Source organism: Sylvia atricapilla, chromosome 4 (assembly GCF_009819655.1).
Source record: "Sylvia atricapilla isolate bSylAtr1 chromosome 4, bSylAtr1.pri, whole genome shotgun sequence".
In the NCBI taxonomy this organism is placed as follows: Eukaryota; Metazoa; Chordata; class Aves; order Passeriformes; family Sylviidae; genus Sylvia; species Sylvia atricapilla.
In genome coordinates, this window is record NC_089143.1 from 5,291,162 (window position 1) to 5,312,176 (window position 21,015).

Sequence of the window (21,015 nt, forward strand, 5' to 3'; positions counted from 1 at the left end):
TAGTAAGAAAATACAGTGTAAGAAATACACCGTTTTCAATAAAGTGGAACACTATCTTTTAAAAAAATCCAATTTAAAAGGGTTTATTTACAAAATAGGATGTTGAAAAGTCACCACTGAAGACATCAACAGCAGGACATGAGTTTCCTCCTTCTTACTAAATCAACCTGAATAATTAACACTAATTAGCATCAGTGGAAACTACTGACTTAATTACAAACAGTATTAATTGGTAACAGACACAACAACCTCCTGGTTCCTGTAACTGGCAAGTGAAAGACCCAGAAAGTAAAATGTATACAATGCACCCACCACGAATACATAGTTCCCTACATGGCTGAGAAACCCAAAGTGATACAAGTATTTTCAGGATACTTCTGAACTGGTGTTCTAAGGTGGTTTTAATCAGTAAAATTTAATATATAATAAAGGCTATAATATTTCCAGTTAGCACAATATTCTTGATGATTTTTAATTGGCACAATCTTGTTGTAAACTAGAAAAAATCTAAGAGCAAATAAAAGATTTTTCCCCATGTTATTTAATATGTTGTTTGCACCTTAGAGATGCTTGCAATGTTGGCTGGTAATCCCAGGTTTTTACTGGATGTTAGGCAAGCAGAACTGGACCTTTTGGCCAGTGCAAGGATATGCAGCAAGGCATCCTCCCATTTCTAGAGCTCTGTATAATTCTTATGAATATACATCATGTCACCCTGCTGGCACGCTGTTATTAGAAAACTGTATGTTCCTAATTGCATCTTGCCTCAAAACTCAAGTTTGAAATGCTCATCTACTAAACACAGCAGACATTTTCAAGATTAGTTCTCACTTCATTTAACTAATATGTATGTCACAACATGAAGTTCTGTGTCACCTCTCTAACAGCTTGAACTTAACCATGTGATTCCAGGTGTTGCTCTGAGCTTTTAAAACCAAAATTTAAAAAACATCTCTATATATGACTCAAAAGTTTGAATATAAAATACTTTGAGAATTTTTTAATATTTAAAGTATTTCAATACATCTTTAAAATTTTTTCTCTTTACTTTTTATTAAATACAGGGATATTTAAAATGCAATTTCACACAAAGGTTAAACAAAAGGAGATTGACAGAAACAGCAACAAAGAATAACTGATATATATTTTTTATTAAGAAAAGGTACAGTAAACAAAATGCATTCACAAAATAGATAATCCATATTTTTAAATAGCATAAAGAATAACCTGAAAACAGAAAACACGCATTAGAAGCACAAACACAGGAAATCATCATGACTAGAAAACATACACTGGCTCAGCATTTTTAACACAGTTGGGGATGTTATTCTGTGTTAGCTCACAGTAAGATGAATAAATTTCTACAATCATATGAGATAAGCAAAAAAATAAAATACTAAAATGAAAATGAGAGATTGTCAAATCAAGTATTCATTTCCTTCATATATTCACTATGTTTCCAAAATACTAACAAAACTTAGACAGGCTTGACACAAAAACTGTCAAACAGCCAGCAAAAAGTCAGTCACTCCTGCCAGTTGGGAAAGCAGAATTTTGCAAAGTTGATTATTTCACCCCTTCTCAGAGGTTTAAAGGTCATCACCGATTTGAAGAAAACAGAGGTAAAATACAAGACAGTATTCATAATTTATAAAAAAAAAAGGTCCTTGTAACAATGTAATGCTTCAGTTACTCAAGTACTGGTCATGCCTTGAAGGTCACATTTCTGTGGAGAAAGAAAAGATGTCAAAATAAAGGTAACTGTTAAATTTTACTAATTAACATTAGGATAAAAAGCAGTAATTAGCTTTAGCCTCTTCAGATGCTCTTCTGTTTTTCCCAAATATCAACTATTAGCATATTACTTAAAACCCTACACCACTGGCCCATTGCTAAAATGATTTACAAAGGTAAAAGTGAGACGAGGAGGAAGAGAAAATTTCTTGAGAAGATTAAATTAGGTTAGAGAGAGACAACTGTAACACTACAGAACAGTAACTAGAGAGCACACTTTACTCTGATAAGCTCCCAAGGAGGAATAAACAAGGGTGAAAGATGGTAACAGTACTGCTGAGATCATTCTACTGTATTTGATATGTTTAAAAGGCAAGATATATGTAACAACTGCATGTGAATTCAGCTGTTAAAAACCACCTTCTTTAAAAAATACACATTTCATGGAAATGGGGTATTTTCTGGTAAGATATGGTACAGAGCTGACATTGTGAAAACTAGGGATACAAGTATTAGATTAAAATAGTGCACTACATGATATCCCCAAAGCATAGAAACTGGACTTTTTATTGCTCTAGGGATTCACTGTAAAGCAAAGAAAAAAAGTAAAGACAATTCTCTACTGATGATACTCATTCTCAGAAATACACTATCTCTCATCATCTCAGTCAAAATGTTGTTTTGCAATGTAACAGGGTATGCCATGGGGCTCACCAGTAAAGCAAAAGGCATATCTGCTGTTTCATCCCCACTGTCAGTATCTCATTTGCTACAGTTTCCACTTTTTGCTTTGCCCAAAAATTCGCAGAAGAGAAAAATTGCTGACAATGTGGGTTCGTGCCAGGCTGAGCTCAGTTCTCAAGAAACCTGTGTTTTGTTAACAAAAGTAAGCTTAGAACAAGCCATATGTATTTGCCAACAAAAAGAAACTTTAAAATCTGTTAGTTAGATTCACGAGCTGTCACAGCACACGTATTTCCTACAACAATCACTCCATCTCTCCCTGTCCTTCCTCTTTTCACTACAATTTATTATTCAATGTAAGACAGGTGGGATATAGAGTCAATAATCAGGCCTGTAACAGGTGACTGGCATCATCTAAAACAACAATGATCTCTAGAAGAACAAAAATGACAGTGAAAAAGAACAGGTAAGAGGCCGATTTTGATTTCTTTTTTATAGGCTACAGTGATCACAATCTTAGACATTATAGATTCAAGCACAAACAATGAAAAATATATTCATTATCTTTATGCACTTGTTTAGGAGGTAGTTTTATCTAATGTGTAGGGTTCAGATGCATTTTGATAGGACTCTTCTGTGGAGTGTCTCCTTCATTGCTGTACTCAGGAGAATTTCATGGCATTCCTCTTAATATGAACCATTCCTCATTTGGAGATAACTATTAACAATAATAAACTGGTAAAGACTAATTTGGATATAATTATTGGGAGTAATATATTGGGAGTAATATATTTGTAGTAATATATTGATAGTAATATATTGGTAGTAATATGCAGCCAACATATATTTGAAAGCTGTCAGATGCTGCAAGACCATTAAGAAGAAGAGGAATGAGAATCCAATATATTATATGGTCTTTGGAGACCACTTTGCATTTATTGGTTGCAATCAATATTTTATAGTAGGAGAGACAGCAAAAGCAGAACTGAGAAACATCTGAAGCGTGTCACAATTTCATATAAACACAGAGGTATTGTTGAGAAAGTTTAAACCTCACTCTTAAACAGAAAAGATCTGCTGAGATAAAATCCCTTACTTTTCAGCTGCTGCTTGATCAGTAGCTCTGCCAGCGCTGCGTTCTGGGGACTGTGAGGGAGATCTCAGTGTGGAGCTGAGGGGAGGTGAAGCCCGGAGAGAGGATGTGGAGAGGCCGTGGCGACGCATCTCCTGAACCGCTCGCTCCCTGCCAACAAACAGCAACCTCACTGACAAAAACACCTCTGCACCGTGGTAAAGGAGGAGAACAGACCTTGGCAAAAAGGCTCACTTACTTGTAAAGTCACTCAATTCAATTTCTATTTTCATGAGAAGATTTTTTTGGTTTGTTTTTTTTTTGGGTTTTTTTTTGTTTTTTTTTTTGAGAGGCAGTGGTAAACTCACAAAACTTACGAAGAAATTCAGAAACTGTGAAAGATTTTTTTTTTGTTGTTTTTAATTAAGCAGTTTTCAAGATGAAAATATTAGATTTTGCACAACAAGAGGAGGAGAGCTTTCCATACAAGTTCCTCACTAGTGAAAAAACCAACAGTTTTAAAAGTGAGAAAGAAGAAATAAGGAGGGAGAGTCAACTCACTGAAAAACTGGCATCTTACCGTTCAAATCGCTCAGTTGTCAGCTTCCTTTTTAAAACATCACAGTCAGTCTGCATCTGGGCAACTTTACTTCGAAGCATGGAAACCTCTCTATTATTGCTGCTTCTAAAAAAAAAAATCATGAGAAGCAACAAAGTTTTCTTTGAACATTGTCAGCTAGGAGCTCAGAGAAGTTAGAGCAAGATAAAACAAAACCAGATGCTGAACATGTTGTTTCACAGACTAAATCAAAGACAAATTAGAAGCAGCAAGAACCAAATGAATGCAACAGAATGTTGCTGGAAGAACCTAAGGTAAGAATGAAGCAAGAAGCTGGCAAGCCTCTCACTACATCTTGACTACATCATGGTCTTTTTGAGACAAAGGTAAACATAAACACGTTTGATAAAAAAAGACAAAACAATTAAAGTATTAGTTTATTGCTTTACTGTCCTCTGTTGCAATCTGAGATGCTCTTTATGTAAAAAAAGAAGGAAAAAGCAGTAAATATCCACAAAAAAATTACAAACTTAACAGATATGGCTTCAGTAAAAATTTTATCAAGCAGGCTGGAAATATCTGGGTAGCCATGAACACAATTGAATCAAATCTAAGTAAAAACTGTATTAAAGCGAATACCAGACCAGCAAAACCCAAAGTCTGAAAGCTTGTTAACTACACCTTTGGTATTTGGGCCCAACTGTTTCCATTGCAAGAATCAAAATTAAAAGGAGCCTTGAAAATCTTGAGCAACATGATTAATATACTTCATGGTAAATCATCAGCTTGGCCTATTCAATGCTTCATTGCAAAATATCATCAATTACATTATAAAGGAAGAGAAAGAAATTGTTGAATGTAAAATAAAATTTGTCATCTAGACAGCTGTGTCGTTCCATACAGTCTTCAAAGCCCCTGTGAGGTGGAGTGCCCAAAAGTCACTTCTGAAGAAGCAAAGTTGTACTAGTTTATAGCTAAAGCACTGGATTGGAATTCTGAAAAATGAGTTCCACTCCTAGCTCAGTCAGACTTCCTGTCTGGCACCCGCTGGTCTTTGACTCCAGGAAGATGAAAACTACTCAAGTGATTTGTTCCAAATAGAACCGCAGAATATTTTTTCCCGTGTTCCCTATTCATCAGTAAAATTCCTAGAATGGTATCTTGATCCAGTATGTTGAGAACAGATGCAGAAGACAAGGCATCTTGATGATATTTTATAAGTCCTTCAAAGACAGGCATATGCTTTCAGGACGGAGGTAAGAATTCAGGGCCCAGTATCATTATTGTAAAATAAGGAAAGAAAGCAAATGGTTTGTGAGTTCTGAGGTTATTCCACGTCAACGACATTTAAACAAAATTAAGAACATTTAAGTAAATCACTCCAAAGTTTAGAAATATTTTGAAAGCCTTTACACACAGTAACCATCATAGAAGTTTACAGGATGATGCACAATTTTCAGAGGACATGTGTCTTTTTCACACTAGTCAGACACAGCTCTCAACAAGTAGTTTAGCTATTCCCTGTTCTCTGTTATTTAATTCTTTATCACTCTAGAACATCAAGATCTCATTTATTGTGCTATCATCCATGTAGTACTCAAAGTAACACAACCACTTATTCTTTACACAGCTCCTAATTACAGCACTGGAGAACTTCACAAGTTAAACTTAATTCTGAGAATCCTTTTAAAGTCAGAGATTGTAGCAGTGCCATTTTCTAAATAAAGTGGAAGGAAAGATACTGTAGAGCCAAAACTTTAAATTATGTTCAAAAATACTGGCACCTGATTTTTGTTAGAGCTGAAACTCTGCCAAGCCAAATGAATTTCTGTGTTTTGCAAGACATACATAATTGTCACATACTTCAGTCACAGCTGTGAGCAGTTCAAGTTCCTGCTCTTCAGACTGCAACTACCACAAGCCAAACAGAAAATAAGGTTTATACAACTATATAGTTCTCACACCTGAACACTTGCCTAGTAACATGCATGACCTTTGAGACAGAGTGAAAAGCAATTCAACAAAATGGCCACTCTTCCTCCAAGAGAACATATTCCTTCTTCCTACACTATTGACCCTATTAACAATGCAAATATTGAGATTTACAAAAAACTAATGAACCCTACAATATCTGCAAAAAAAAAAGGAAGAACTTACTATGTACATAGTAAACAGTTTTATAATGTTTTTACCCAAAGTAACTGAATTCAATTTAATTTTAAAAATTCAATTTAATTTTAAATCTCCTTCTTTCCTTTTTTGGTTTGTTTTTTTGGGGATTTTATTGGTTTGTATTTTTTCTAACTTTCACATTGAACTTCATAATCAGGGCATTCTATTACCTTATGTTTGTTGTATGCAATTAACATTTTTCCCCCAAGTAAACAAAAATCAACTATACTGAAACATGAAGCAATTAGTTGCAGAAGTAATTATTAATGTAATCATCTCCACATTCACTGAGATCACTGCTACTTGAGGTGGACCATCATAAGCCACAAGTTGTAGCCTCTGTATAAATCACCCAAAAGCATATTTCTTGTACATCTGTGTCACCAAGTTCCAGACAGTTTAAGTGGGTTATATTCTATATCTCATAAGGAGTATTACCTGTTCCATTAACTTCCATCTGTTTCCTTTCTTTCCCTATGTTAGTGTTCACAAAACAGGTGGATCTCTAAATTTGAAATTCTGCTTTGACTTTACTCTTCACCACATTCAGCTGCTACTCCCTTTTCTTGCTATTTAATGCAGAGCTACCACTACACCCTGCTGATGAACCCTTAGGAGAATTATCAGGTCATGATACTTGAAGGTTTTGTTAACAGCCTGATTTGATGTTCTTAAAGGTCTTTTTCAACCCAAATAATTCTAAGATGACACATCATGGACTCTTCGAATTCTCTGCTCCATAGCATGAAGAGAAATTTTTACATCTCCCAATTCTCTTCTACATGAATTTCACACACTAATAGCTCCCCTCTTAACTTCATTGTTCCAAACAGCTTAGTCTTTCTTATAGAACTGCTGCTAAAAGTTACTGCTTCTTTAGGCAGATGCAACAGAAGTTGCTGGCCACATTTAGTGTAGGTGTCAGGTTTAGTTCTGTTTGTATTTCAAAGGAATAAGCCCTATGACCTCACTATTTATTATTTAAAGCCCCATGACCTTACTATTTATTATGTAAGTGATTTTTAATCAAAGAAAGGACAACAGGCATCTTCAGCAGATAAGCAATTCACATTTATCATGAATTTCATATATTTGGAGTTTTTTTTGTGAGCAGTAAATACGTTAGAATTTTATGTAGAAGATAATTCCTTTGGAACATCTGTTTAAGTTTATTTCTTGCACTAAACTGACTTCCACCAAAGTGCTGATTAATTGAAAGCACTGTAAAGACATAAAAGACCTGTAAAGAAACTTCAAGTAAATAACGTCATGAAAGGCCAAAAGACATTCCTGCAAATATCTGCTCAGCCATACCAAACACCCGGATTTTGTGAATAAGTATTGTCACATAGAAATAGTGCTTTTACAAACCACATAACACACACACATTTGTTAAAACTTACAGTTTGCTCTCAGCCAGTGTTAGCTTGTCTTTCAGTAACTGAATTTCGGTATCTTTCTCTTGGGATGTTAATTGATTCTGAAATTCTTTGTCTCTACTAGTAGCCAATAACGTTTCAAGATTCTGAACTGTAAGTCTCTCACTGGAGAGCTGCTTTTTCAGCAACTCTACTTCTGATTTTATATCTTCTAATTCTCCTAGAACCTAAGGCACAAATTTTACATGTTATTAATACACTGATTTACAAACACAGAGAATTTTATTTTGTGAAGAGCTGTTACAAAACCTGAAATGATCGGAAGTTGCATAAAAAGGAATAGGAAACTGAGCTCACAAAAATAATGTAAGGCCTACAATTATTTTAAAGTATACTTAATTTAAAACTATTCAAGCTGTACATCTATGAAATGTTTTACTGGGAGCTGCATTACTGAGTGCTAGAAATGCTTAGGTAAGTACCTGAAACACGAATTGGCTTTTAACATTAGAACTCTGCACAAGTACAAAAGGAGTATTTACTATACTTCATTCTATTTGACTAGGTGAGCTCACAATTAGCCCCTTGGCTTTTCCTGAAAATGGAATACTTATTTTCCTCTTCAGTTCTGTGAATATAAAAAATTTACTGTGCTCAAGGTCTGGAATATTACAGTCCCAGAAAGACTGACCAAGTCACTAAGTGAAGACAAAATCAGCTGTAAAGAAAAAGGTTCAGAAAATATGAATATTTAGAACTAAATTATACTATTCCAAAATATTTAATGAATTCCAGCCATATCTAAATTTCTTAATTGAAAAGAAGTCATTAGGATAAGGTCTTCAATATCTAAATAAGAAGTACACTATTCGCTTTTTATAAAATTTGAGTAAATTAAAAACCAAACAGAAATAAATATAATCTGTCAGCTAAAACTACACCTGCAACATTTTGCCATGATAATGAATCAAAGAAGCTCCCTCTTCTTGTACAAAACCCACCACTACAGATCTGTATATTGCAAAATTTATAATTTATATAAGAAACAAAAACAAGTGATGTAAATTAACTTACCTTGCTCTCAGAATTAATTATTTTCTCCAAAAAACTATTAGAAGCAAAGGGAGCTCCTTTGTTATAGCAAATTAAATTTGCCTTTGCTGCTTACCCTTTCATAATCCATGCTTTTGGACGTCAGCTGTCGAGCTACAAGTTCTTTGCCAGCCTCAAGTTTCACACAGAGTTCTCTCACAGAAGTGAGGTCTGCCAACACAGCAGCCTTATCCTGATTTTCACGTTTAAGATCTTCTTCCAATCTGGACATATTTTTTGTTATGGTGGAGATCTGGGATTCATATACTTGGTGTGCAACAATATGCTAAATAAAAGCAAATATGGATACATTTTCAATGTTAAATTGAAGAGTTTCCTGTTGAATAACCTGTTTTTTTAACACTTTATCTTTCATTTGAAGTTGATTTTCCCCATAAAATTAACTTAATGTTCCTTCCCTCTCTCTAAAACATAGCTAAGGGCAACTAAAAAACCATCTCTGCAACTTTCAATCATCAAAACTTAAATAATTATACAACTACTATAAAAGGATAGAACAAGAATTAAAAAGCTTGAACCCCAAACATATAATCTATTTTTAACTCAGCTTACAATATAGCCTCTAACTCTTTCTGGCTAATTAAAAGTATGAGACAAAATGTAGTCAATCCACAATAATTACAGTCTACAACTTCTCTGATCTCTATGAAGTTATTGCTTCTAAAATATAAACCTCATTATATTCTATGACATTGGCTGAGGATTCAGTATTATGGAATCCTGATTCTGAATTTGGATGTCTACCAGATTTTTATCTTGACTCCAGCCACCAATGCTTCATTCAAAGCTACAAAGGAACATAAGAACTAAGCTTGCAAAATACTCATAAAGCTATAGGCAAATATTCTGAAGCAACTAAACAGAAGTTTCTTACAATGTCATAGTAAGAGTGATAACCCAACAGGAGATCTAAAACTATGAAAATATATGCCATGATCCTAATTTTAGGTGAAGGAAAGCACATCTAAACAAAATCAGTTACTGTTTCAAAAACTCCAGTGTTCATATTTGAAACATTCACACATAGAAATTATTTTCCAATAAGGAGTTAAAAACCCTGCATTGACTTTACTGAAAAGCACTTGGATGTATCCCACTTTCCTAGGTGGAATTTCATTGCACAAGTTATTACCCCTTGAATCTCTTTTTCCAGAAGTCCTACTCTCTCTCTCAGATGTCTCCGGTCTGTGTCTACTGAGAGGAGTTCCAGTCGTATGGAGCTGCTTTCTCCTTCAGCCTGATGAGCCTTCATTTCCCAGTCTTCAGCTTGTGTATGGAGCATCCTGAACTTCTCTAACAATTCCTGGTTTTCTTTTTCCTAATGAAACAGTAAATCACTCTGCAATGATCAACACACCCTCAAGTTGCTTGATCTTATTTCATGCCTACTCCTTACAGTATCTCTTTTTTTTTCCCCAGAAAGTAGAACTTTCTTCATTTTCTTAATCCCACTATTGGGCAACTACTAAAGGGCATCATCTCTTTTCCAAGTCCAAATAGCAAATAAATACCATCATGGCATTCAGTTTTATTAAAATGGAAGTTCTTACACTTAGAAGTTGTTAATGAGTTTTTTAAGGCTCCCAGAAGAGGGGTTATTTTGGATCTCTCTGCATTGTCAAGGGTCACGTCACTGAGATATACTGTGTGCTGCCATTTCCAAGAAATTCTATTTTCAGCTCTTTAACTTACTGTGCTCTTATAAATATTTGTATTACAGGAGTGCTTGAAACATTGGTAATATACTAGAGCATATATACCTAAGCAGTGTATCACAGAGGTACAAAAATGCAAGCTTTGGTGCTAACCATGTCTGCAGTGATGGAACAAATGTTGTTTGTGAATTTTAGTTTGGCCAGTTGGGTATTATAATGCAGTGATAAATTTTTCTTATTTACCTCCATTCCCTGCTCAGGTAATGTGCAGTGGAATAGGCAGGTTGGTAAATCAGATTTATCTAATGAGAAAAGCTACTGTTTCTGAAATTCCTTCTGTGTATCCTGCAGAACTTGAAAAGTACAGACAGGATCAGGTGGAGCATTAGGAAATAGAAACTTGTGATTTAGCAAGTGAGCACTGTGGAGAAAGGTAAATCCCTGTCTCCACAGGTATCACCCAGACATAATCCTAGAAAAATCCCTAAAATCAAGCATTCATAACCGGTTGCCAGCTGTGTATTCTGTAGCTTCCTGGAACCCAACTTGAATAACTAGATTATCATTTGCCAAAGATGTAGCCACATCGGTAGCTGAAGTACTTTGGACACAATATATTGTGAAATTCTTGAAAAATAAACTTCAAGTATTTTAGATTCATAGTTCTAAGCTAACCTACTACCGACCTTAATATTTTCTCCATGCTTCAGTTTCTACTTGTAAAAGGTGGTTGAATTTACATGCATTCATCTAGACATGCAAGTTGAAGTCTGATCAAAACTTATTTTTCCCAATTCAAAGTCACATAATAAATTTGCCAGTTAATGTTGTCTTGACACGAATGTCATTTGTTTTAAATGATTTTAAGTTTTAACATGCTTTTGAATCCAAGTATCAGGATAAAGGATGTTTAAACAGAGCACTAATTTAACAGGACTATTTTTGCATTTTCATGGAGAACAACAGATAATTTTTTTCATTGTATAAATCATTGTATAAGCTACTTGCTTCCTACAGTAATGAAACAGTACCCATTGTTTTACTGATTGCCCGGTCAAAACCCAAAAAGCAAAACAACATTCAAACATGTTTGTCATTCTCCAGCATTACAGCCAATTGAAACACAATTGATGGAATTATGATGTGCTAGAATTAATCAGTGCTTCAGATTTAACAAGGTGTTACATGAATCCCCCACTAGAAGTTTTAAACACTGCAGAGAAAAAACAGGAAAAATAAAAGAAGGAAATGGGACAGGCAGGGAGAACAGCACCCAAACCATGCAATTCTTACTTTGTTTTACTGAATGCAGTAATGACTGCCTACAGATTATATTTTACCTTTGAAGCTATCAAGGTCTCAAATCTGGAGACTTCAGTTATATAATTATGAACCCTGGTTTTCATTTCTTCTTTTTCACGTATTGCATCTTCAAGCTCGATACTGATAGCCTAAAGAGATTGCATAAAGGTAAAAATGTGCTTTGCAGTAAATTAATCACTCTATAACACTCTATCAGATTAAATCAAAGTAATTGTATATGCCCTCAATTTTTTCTATTCTACTCACAAAGCTCTTTGGGATTTGTAGGGTTCAGAAATATCCCGTTAACTTAGATACATCAAAGAATTTCCAGGCAAGAATAATCACAAAAAACAATGACTATCCCACCAGTTCATAAAACATGCAGCTTCCCTCATGGCACATCCTACTGAACTTTGGAAAGTTTGACATACTGATGTTTGGGAGCTGGAATTTTTATAGCCTTAAGATTCACTATCCCTGAGTAAAGTTTTAGATCAATAGAAAGCCAACTCTATAACAGAATAACATTTATTTTAAAGCAGGATTGCAAGATAAAATAACTAAATGCACTACTAAGATCATATTTAAACATCAAAAATGCACGATGGAATTTGAGATATTTGAACTAGTTCTGTCACCCTCAGGTCCAATTCTCATCTCCGAGTCCTCTAGCCTAGAGAGCCAAAACTGAAAGTATCTTTTTCTATCTCCATGATCAAATGTGGGGAAGTAAAGGATGCTGTCTTATTTCTTTCCCTTGTTCTTTTTGTGGTGTAGTACTACTCGTTATCCTTTTTACTGCATGCCTTATTTAACATAGGCTAAAATCAGTCTGCTTGTCTCTGTGGTAGCCCTCCCAAACACTGGGAAACTTTTGTCATTACATTATGATAATATTCAGTATTTCGCCTTATCAGACACCTGTGAAGAGCAGGTCTAATTCCAATAATGCATCCACATATTTATATATTTCACTATAGGTTTTGCAGGAACTGTTCACTTCCTTGAAACATGTGACTGTATTATACTTTCTGGTATCAGACTCAGCTGGGTTGACTATGGTGAATTGAAATAAATGGTTTAGCTAACAATGCCCTGATTGTTTCTAGTGTTGGCACTTATAGTGAATTCAAACAGACATTTGTATCTCAGGATCAAAATTGCAAAAGGCATTTGAGTCTCATGAGGAGCTGCAACAGTTGTACTTGCTATACAAATTCAAAGTATGAGTTGCAACAAAATTCCAAGTTCACTCTTAAAGTAAGTCTCACATACCCTCTACATAGACATTCTAACGCTCAGCCCAACAAAAGATGTTACTTACCCTATAAAACACTGGACATTTTTGTTATATATTGTCCATACAGACGTTCTATACTACAGGGACATCCATGTCATGCACTTGGAGCTAGGAGGCTTATAAGTGCACAAATAACCAGCTGGTGCACAAAACCAACTCATTATTCCTCCAATACTCTCATCTCCAAAACACCCTAATCTCAAATATGGCATACTTCACTCAATAAATCATATGCTTCATGGAAACTAGATGAATGAAATTAATGAATCACTGCACCAGAACAAATTCAGATGTGCTACCAATCCTCTTCCTCTCCTCTCACTTTCACCTGATAATCTGATGTCTGCTTTTGGAGTTTCTTTCTCCCTCCCAATAATCATTTCCACAGATAATAAACCACAATCTTTACCAATTAAATACCAATTTCCAAATTATATAACCAATTAACACAATTTCATTGTATTATAAACAGTGAAATCCTAGATTTATTTTATTTAGATTTCTTTGTTAATCTGACAAAGAGCTACCAAACTTAAAGCTTGTCTGTTTCTCCCTCACTACATTGACTACACATTAGCATCTGAAGTACTGCTCTTACAATTTCTGCCCAGTGATTTTCAATATCCCAGTGCAAGAAATACCAATAGTTAAACACACCAATCAAAACTGAGGCTGTAGCAGTTTTGATGCAAGCAAGCAATAAATGGTTTAATATCTCAGTACCATGTACTGTCTTCATACCTGGTTTTCTCTGGCCATTGTAGCCAGGTCATCTTGCAGTCGTCTGTTTTCTTTCAGAGCCATTTCCTTTACTCTTCCCATTTCTGCAAGCTCTACCTGGGATGTATCAAGCTGGTGGTGTAAGCTGGATATCTCACGGTCTCTGTTGCTCAGCATGTCCTGCATTTGGCTATCAAGTAAAAACATTATTAAAGTTGTCCCTTCTTGTACCATACTGCTGAAAATAAGCAGGTAAAACTCTTGCTCTTTGAATGATGACAAACTGAGTCTAAATATAAGGTAAAGTGAGTGTGTAAAATGTCAACACACAAATAAGATGGATTTTATCTTCAATTTTGAAGATGTATCATGTTAGACAAAGAATAATTACAGATATCTATGTTTATCTGTGTTTGGTAGTGATTATGGTGATTGCATATTTTATAAGCCATAAAGGAAGAAGACAAATAATTTACACTTGAAGGACAATTATCAAAAGAGTAATGAAAAGAATAAACAAAAAATTAGAAATATAAATATCTGTAAGTTTAAGTAAACTTTTGCATTTTTTTGGTCACATATAGTTTATGCATCAATGTAGCAAATATTCAGTTACACTGATCTTCAAATATTTAAATATTGGTGTTTAAATTTTTGCCTTTAAGATGTTATAGTTTAAAAAGTCATGCTTTAACAGAGGAAAGAATGAAAGATCAGAGGAAGCCCAGCTAAAAACTACATAAATACATTTTAATCAAGACTGTACTGGTATATTAAGCTAGAAGAATTAGATTGCCAATCATTAAGAATTCAGCCCTGAATCTTACCCAGGTCAAGCTAATATCTAGTGTAGTGCTAGAAAATTACTTCCTGAACAAGACTTAGGAAACATTACTATTTTAGGAAAATGAATACAGGCAAGCAATTGTTACAAGAGTTGTACAATTGATTGTTGTAACAGTATTTTAGCAGCGTGCAATGTAATTGCAGAGGAAGTGTCTTTGAAATCTGAGTGTATCCTTCTCAACACAGTACACTCCTCTACTTGGCTCAAACACAATCAACCCAATTTCATCAAAATAACTAAAATAGCCACCTACTTTCACTTTGAAACTACTACATAAAACAAAACCTCCAAAGAAGGCATCCTACTCTTTACTTACTTTGTTGAGGACTCCAGCTCAGAGAGAGTTAAACGTAAATGAGCAATTGTTTTTTCCTATTAAAAAAAGAATCAGAAGTTGTATTAGGAATTATTACATTGCAACATAAGAGGATGCTTCAAGTTAAAGAACTTTTAATGTAAACCTTTATTGTAACTCTTTACCAATAAGTAATTTCCAAGTTTCTTTTCTTTACTGAGAAAAGATTGTCATGCCATTGAAACAGATGGGAGTCTACTATAGATTTTGTCACCTCAGGCTAGTACTTTATGCCTCCATAAATACCTCCACATGCAAAATGCAAACAAATGCTGCTTTATTTTCTTGGAGTATTTAGGGAATACAGTAACATTCATAATTAAAGTTCTACTGAGTTGGCAAATGACTCCATTGGGTCCAAGCATAGAGTTTATGTGCTCTGCACAGGCTTTGTCATCAGGGAAAATGTCTCCCTAAAACATAATTGCTTTAAAAATCCCCAAGTGGAATGCAAAGTAGTACTTTTACTGGACATACCCTGTTAGCTAAGTTGTCATCTAAGCATGCAATTCTTTCTGTTTTTTCATCTACAGTTTCTTGAAGACTGTCCTTTTCTTTGTCCAAAACACTAATTGTACTTCTCAGCACACTGACTGCTTCTTCCTGTGAAGTGCTCCTTTGGTTTAACCTATCTGAAAACAAAAGAGTAAGTGCTTTCTACTTTAAAAACAGGAAATAAGCACAAAACTAGTTACAGATTACCTATTATTTCCTTCAGCTTTATCATTTCTTCATGAGCTGTCTGCAGTTCATCATTTTTGAGGGACAACCTGTGCTGTAAATCTTCAACAGACTTCTGGAGTTGGTCATTTAAGAGCCTGGAAAATCAGTATATAGTTGAAAGAAGTTTGGGACCTATTCTGAGTCTTCAACTTCTGCTCTTAAGGGGCTTCAAGTGCTGGAGCAGTTCCAGCATAACTTCCTGACAGGGTTGTATCACCAACCAGCAGCACGAGGTTGTGCTCTACCAACCATCCTCTCCTTTAAAGAGAGAGAGGACTTAAGAATTGTTGAGGCAAACACCACTGGCTTGCTCTGGACTCCTGCTGCAAGTCAACTTCAACATCAGTGCAAAATGGAGCTGTGGAACCTCGGTGGAGCAACCGTGTTAACCTGAAATATCCACCTCCTCTGATTTCTGTTACTCTTCATAATGTTACTTGTATCTTTTGAGTCTTGCTTTACAAAGTTTTTGATATGTAGCTCATAGAAGTGGTTATTAGCCACATAGCATTTGAAGAAGCAACCAAATTGACAGCTACAGTTTTGATCCTACTTCTGAAAAATAAAGAGCCTGAAAGATATTTGAAATTATCTACCTACATAGTTGTTTGTCTTGGAAAGAAATATCAAAGTGACTTAGGGAGAAAAAAAAAAAAAAGCACCAAAATGAAATTCTAAAGTAACTAAAGGGATTATTTATGAAACAGGTCAAGAAAAAAATCTCTCTCAAGTGGGATCCCACAAAAGCTAGAGAAGCTTTTCATTCTTAAAAAACCTCACCAATGCAGAATGCAGCATGTGTCTAAATAAAGATTGCTTTCATCTAGTTCAAAGTGATACTTTAGAGGGGAAAGAAAAAGGGCAGGGGGGCAAATACAGCATTTCCACCACACACAAAATAAAACCAAATGCTAAAAAGACTGTAGCCCTACTCTTCATCTTCTTTTTGCAATATCCATGCTTTACACTGAAATTACAGGAACCTAACAAGACTTCTAATTTTTATGATTGTTGTCACGATTTTACCAATAAATACACTAATTGTTTCACCCAGAGTCCTCTCTGTGAAACTGGAAGCATAAGAAGAACTGCAAGGCCTGCTGCTCAGCTTCAGTTCTTCCTAGAAATCCCTCAGGTGCTGTGCTGTTCAGAGTGCAGTGTGGTACTGCTCAGGTGGGGAATGGGGGATACCAAACACATCCTGCTTTCCCATGTAAAACATCCGAAAGATGTGATCTACAGCATTACCTCTCCTGTAATGATCTGGTACATCAATGGCTCTCATTTCCACCTCTGTTTTCAAATTTCTGCCCAAATTTATTCAATACGGTTTTCACTTTCTTTAAATCTTTTTCTTATTCTATGACATTGAGACAGCTGACTAAAACAAGTTTAAAAAAGCACAATGATCCTGCAAGTTTAAACAGACCTTACAAATACCTGAGGATACTTGAATCCTCCAGTTCTAAGCAAGCAGGTCCAATCCCCACAGACTGTGTCTATAGATTATTAGATATCAGTTCTCAAAACTGTAGGTCCTACTGCTGCAGTTTGAAAGTCATCTGCCTCCTTTTTGACAAAGAGTGTTTGAGAATCCTCTTAGAAATTTTCAGTTCTGCTATGTTCATAAGCAGAAAATATGGTTAAAATATTGGTTATCAATTCTAGACTGAGCCATAAAAATTATCAGAATATCTGGTCATCAAGAAAGTCCAGGAGAAGCTTGCTGTGAAAAGCCACCACAGCACTTTCCTTACTTACACCTGCTTTTCCTTAACATACAACCTGTACCAAGTGATTTTTAAAATATTTATAATTATAGTCTTTCCCAGGAACTCAGCTCTGCTACGCAGTCACAGAATCAACAATATCATTTTAGCATCTCTAAAAGATCACCACATTTGGTATCAGACTTACTGAAGTGAGCAAATCTCAGCTTTAAATTGAGAAGAATCATCAGAAGTCTGGGCAAGTTTACTTGACTTCAGTTTTAATTCACTTTCCAAATAGTTTATTCTTTCTTTCAGGATAGAGACAGTAGTCCTTAGTTCACACTTTTCAATCTGAAGCTGCAATTTAAAGTAAATTACAAAATGTTATTATTGCAGAAAGCTATCACAACCTGGCTTTTAAATAAATTTAAGTTGAAAACAGCTATGAAAGTTAATTTCTGGAATGGTCTATCCTATTTTAGAAATAATAAAAGCTTACTTCCTAAAAAAGCACTTACTCCTTGAATATTATTCTCCAATTCTGAAATATCATGCTGCAGCTTTGATTTTTCATGGTTTGCTGCTTCTTGATGCATCTGAGAAATATAAAATTACATGTAATAAGACAGACATTTTTAGATTTAATCAGAGAAATTTAAGCTTCATGTTTCTGAAGATACTGCTTTACATTCTTAGATGAATGACCAAATGCAAAGCTCTCTCTGTAAAACTACAGAACATTAGCTGAAAATACTAAATTACTGTAATTTAATATAACATCACTGACTTTGGGTTTAGTTCTTGGTCTAGATTTTTTAAAATAGTATACTTATATTTGCTCCCAACAAAATTAATATTTGTGAGTTGTTGTAGAGTTTACTGAGCTACAGGAGGTTGCATGCATGTATAACTTAGTGCCCTAAGACATTTTAAATAAATTTATTCAAATATTAATTACAACATGTAAGGCACACTACAAAGCTAACTGACCTTTCCCTAAATCTATGAAGAAACTTTTAAAGATTACTTATCTGTTCCCTGACTTCTGTGCACAACTGCAGTGCAACAAACTCTCAAACTTCCTAGAAATGCCTTAGATTAGTGTGTTTGCAAAGGTATTTCAAAGTGGCACACATATAAAACACTGGTAGTCACCTACAAGACAAAGTGATGGAACTGGAAACACATCTCTACTACTGCATGCACATGTTGTAAGCAAAGAGGTCAGATTTACTGCCACTACATTCAGATACACAACAGGTCTTTATTTTCGTGGTACTAAAATCCAGCTATGGGTATGAATTACCAAGTTTTTCTGTAAGCAGTTTGAGACTCTGTTTACAGGAAAACTTGGTAATTCATAACAGTAACAATAACAATAATAACAGATATTCAATAATAATATAAATCCACTGAGCTCTCAAGTGAGTTGGAAATCAAGAGTTATGGAAAAGGGGAACTGACAGCCAAACACAAACACAGCATTATTGTATAAGCCTTCCCTATATACCACCTCAATGGAAGCAATGAAGCTTTAAAAGCTCACCTTTATTTTTTCTTCAAGACTTTCTTTTTCTGCCATTAGTATTCTAAAGTCAGTCAGTGCACTGTCTCTTTCTTCTTCTATGTGACTTTGAGAAACTAAACTGTGCTTTGCTTCTCTTCTCATTCTGTTCAATTCACTCTGAGACTTTAAAAGATTATAGTTTGTTAGCATACATGGACTGCAATACAGTGTACACACTAACAAAATGCTGAAATTACAATATAAGTCCTATTATAGTCTTATTTTTCCGTAGGTAACTAAAATGTATTCCCTAAATCACTCAGTGGCATGACAACTTATTCTGTCAAAATAATAATCATTCTTTTACTGTCCCAAGTACAGCCTAATTTCACTGTTCTCTTTTCAGTTAACTACCCCTTCTTGCTTCCTTGCTGTACCTTTATACATCTTTCTGATGCATTTTACTGATTCTTTCCTGATGTTTATAATTTCCAAACGCCAGTACAATAACTTTTAATAGCTTTAAAGTTAATAAACTAACTAGAATACATAATTTTATTAACAAGTAATAAAAATAGTTATGTATTTTATTAATCTTGGTTGTGTTATACTAGGGTTTTCATTTTAAATAACCAACAGTACGAGTGTTAATTGGTTATTTCAATGTTAATTACAAACAATTCCTTCTTACCTGCTCATAAAGAACATTTAATCTATCTCTTTCTGCAGTCAATAATTTGACATTGGACTGAATTTCTATCATGTGTTTTTCAAATCTGTCTAACACAGACCGCAGCTCATCTCTTTCTCTGATGATTGATTTAAGCTCTTCACTCTGAAAAGTGATCAATAAATTTATGTAAAAATTTGCTAATTAAAACATCCAAAAAATTAATACCAGAAAAGAACTCCTGCTGTTAGCAATACATGAAAAAATACATTCAAAATAATTTTAATCACAAGAAAAAGCCTGGCACTGGTGGTGTAATCTAAATAAGAACCAGTTGCTAAGAAGAAAAAGCAAAGGAGCTAGCAATAAGATTTCAGCCTTTTTCTGATTATTATCTAGTTCTATTTATTTAAAATAAACTGATCAATAAGTAAAAAATATTACTGTAAAATGTGACAAGGAAAGGAAAAGGCCAGTTCATTGGCGTTTCTCTCAGTTGATTTTTTGCATCAAGAATGTAATTTAGGAACCCACTAGAGTCAATCAATGCCACGGAATTTGAAAGTATATTCGATGACTTTTTAAATGTTTCTACAGTATTTTTTTCACTTATCTTGACAGCAAGAGCTTTACCTTCTCTGCAGTCCTGCGGCTTGGGCTAGCCCTTAGTCTTATCATTTTCTGAAGATAGTCTAATTCTCGCTTATAGTAGTCTCTGTCATCTTCTAAGGTCTTCACAAATGCATCCAGGCGAGATGGAGATTTGTCTCCTAGGGCAATACCACAGTCCAATCTCATTCTTTCAATTTCTAGGACAAATTCTCTTTCTGGAAGAAAAAAAAAAATAAAAAAAGAAGAAAGATAAACAACTCTACAGGGAAGTCATTAATTTCCTCAAAAACACTTGCATTTGTGATGGAATGACTCCCACCAGCCATCCAGGCAGCAATGCTGAAAAGGATGTAAAGTTCTAAAGGCTAAAGTTGGCTAATCACAAGTGAGTGGCATAAAACCAACAGAAGCCTCACAGGGCCTTGGGCTGTATGGACAGAGACTAAGGGATGTGATTATGCCCCTTTATTTAGCACCCATGAGATTGTGCTTACTGTTTTAAGGTTTGCCCCTCCTACAACAAGAAAGAAGTGGATAAATTAAATGCAAGGCAAGCCCTGCAAGCTGGTCAGGGAGCAGAAAACTTGCTCTGTGGGGGAACTGGGTTTATTCAGCCTGGAGAAGAGCTGGAGAGCCAAGAGCAGACTGACAGTACCATAAAGGACTTAGAGATAACGTGGAGTTTCTTCACAGGTGCATAGTAGATAAATAAGGGACAGTGGCAATTAATTGCTACAAGCAAATTAATTACATTACAAATTTACAATTACAAAATCATTACAAACAATACGGGGAAAAATATTATTCTCTGAGAACTGAAGAACATTCGAGATGTTGTGGAATCTTCAACCCTGGATGTTTTCAAAATCTAAATGGACAAATCTCTCAAGAAACAG

General features: G+C 34.9%; 1 protein-coding gene across 2 annotated transcripts in view; it reads right to left on the reverse strand.

Moving 5' to 3' along the window:
• Positions 1 to 1,132: 1,132 nt before the first annotated feature.
• The window catches only part of CEP135 (centrosomal protein 135), a 28,478-nt gene continuing 8,595 nt past the window's right edge, over positions 1,133 to 21,015 (reverse strand). For both annotated transcript variants that reach the window (XM_066316967.1, XM_066316966.1), the window contains 16 exons: positions 20,141 to 20,334; positions 19,529 to 19,672; positions 18,877 to 19,020; positions 17,849 to 17,926; positions 17,536 to 17,687; positions 15,598 to 15,713; positions 15,373 to 15,527; positions 14,857 to 14,912; positions 13,715 to 13,883; positions 11,709 to 11,819; positions 9,846 to 10,031; positions 8,769 to 8,978; positions 7,625 to 7,827; positions 4,071 to 4,175; positions 3,515 to 3,661; positions 1,133 to 1,726 (listed from right to left, as the gene is read on the reverse strand). In XM_066316967.1, coding sequence (XP_066173064.1) covers positions 1,705 to 1,726; positions 3,515 to 3,661; positions 4,071 to 4,175; positions 7,625 to 7,827; positions 8,769 to 8,978; positions 9,846 to 10,031; positions 11,709 to 11,819; positions 13,715 to 13,883; positions 14,857 to 14,912; positions 15,373 to 15,527; positions 15,598 to 15,713; positions 17,536 to 17,687; positions 17,849 to 17,926; positions 18,877 to 19,020; positions 19,529 to 19,672; positions 20,141 to 20,334 — 2,192 coding nt within the window. In that variant the 3' untranslated portion in view covers positions 1,133 to 1,704. The remainder of the gene's footprint in view (positions 1,727 to 3,514; positions 3,662 to 4,070; positions 4,176 to 7,624; positions 7,828 to 8,768; positions 8,979 to 9,845; positions 10,032 to 11,708; positions 11,820 to 13,714; positions 13,884 to 14,856; positions 14,913 to 15,372; positions 15,528 to 15,597; positions 15,714 to 17,535; positions 17,688 to 17,848; positions 17,927 to 18,876; positions 19,021 to 19,528; positions 19,673 to 20,140; positions 20,335 to 21,015) is intronic.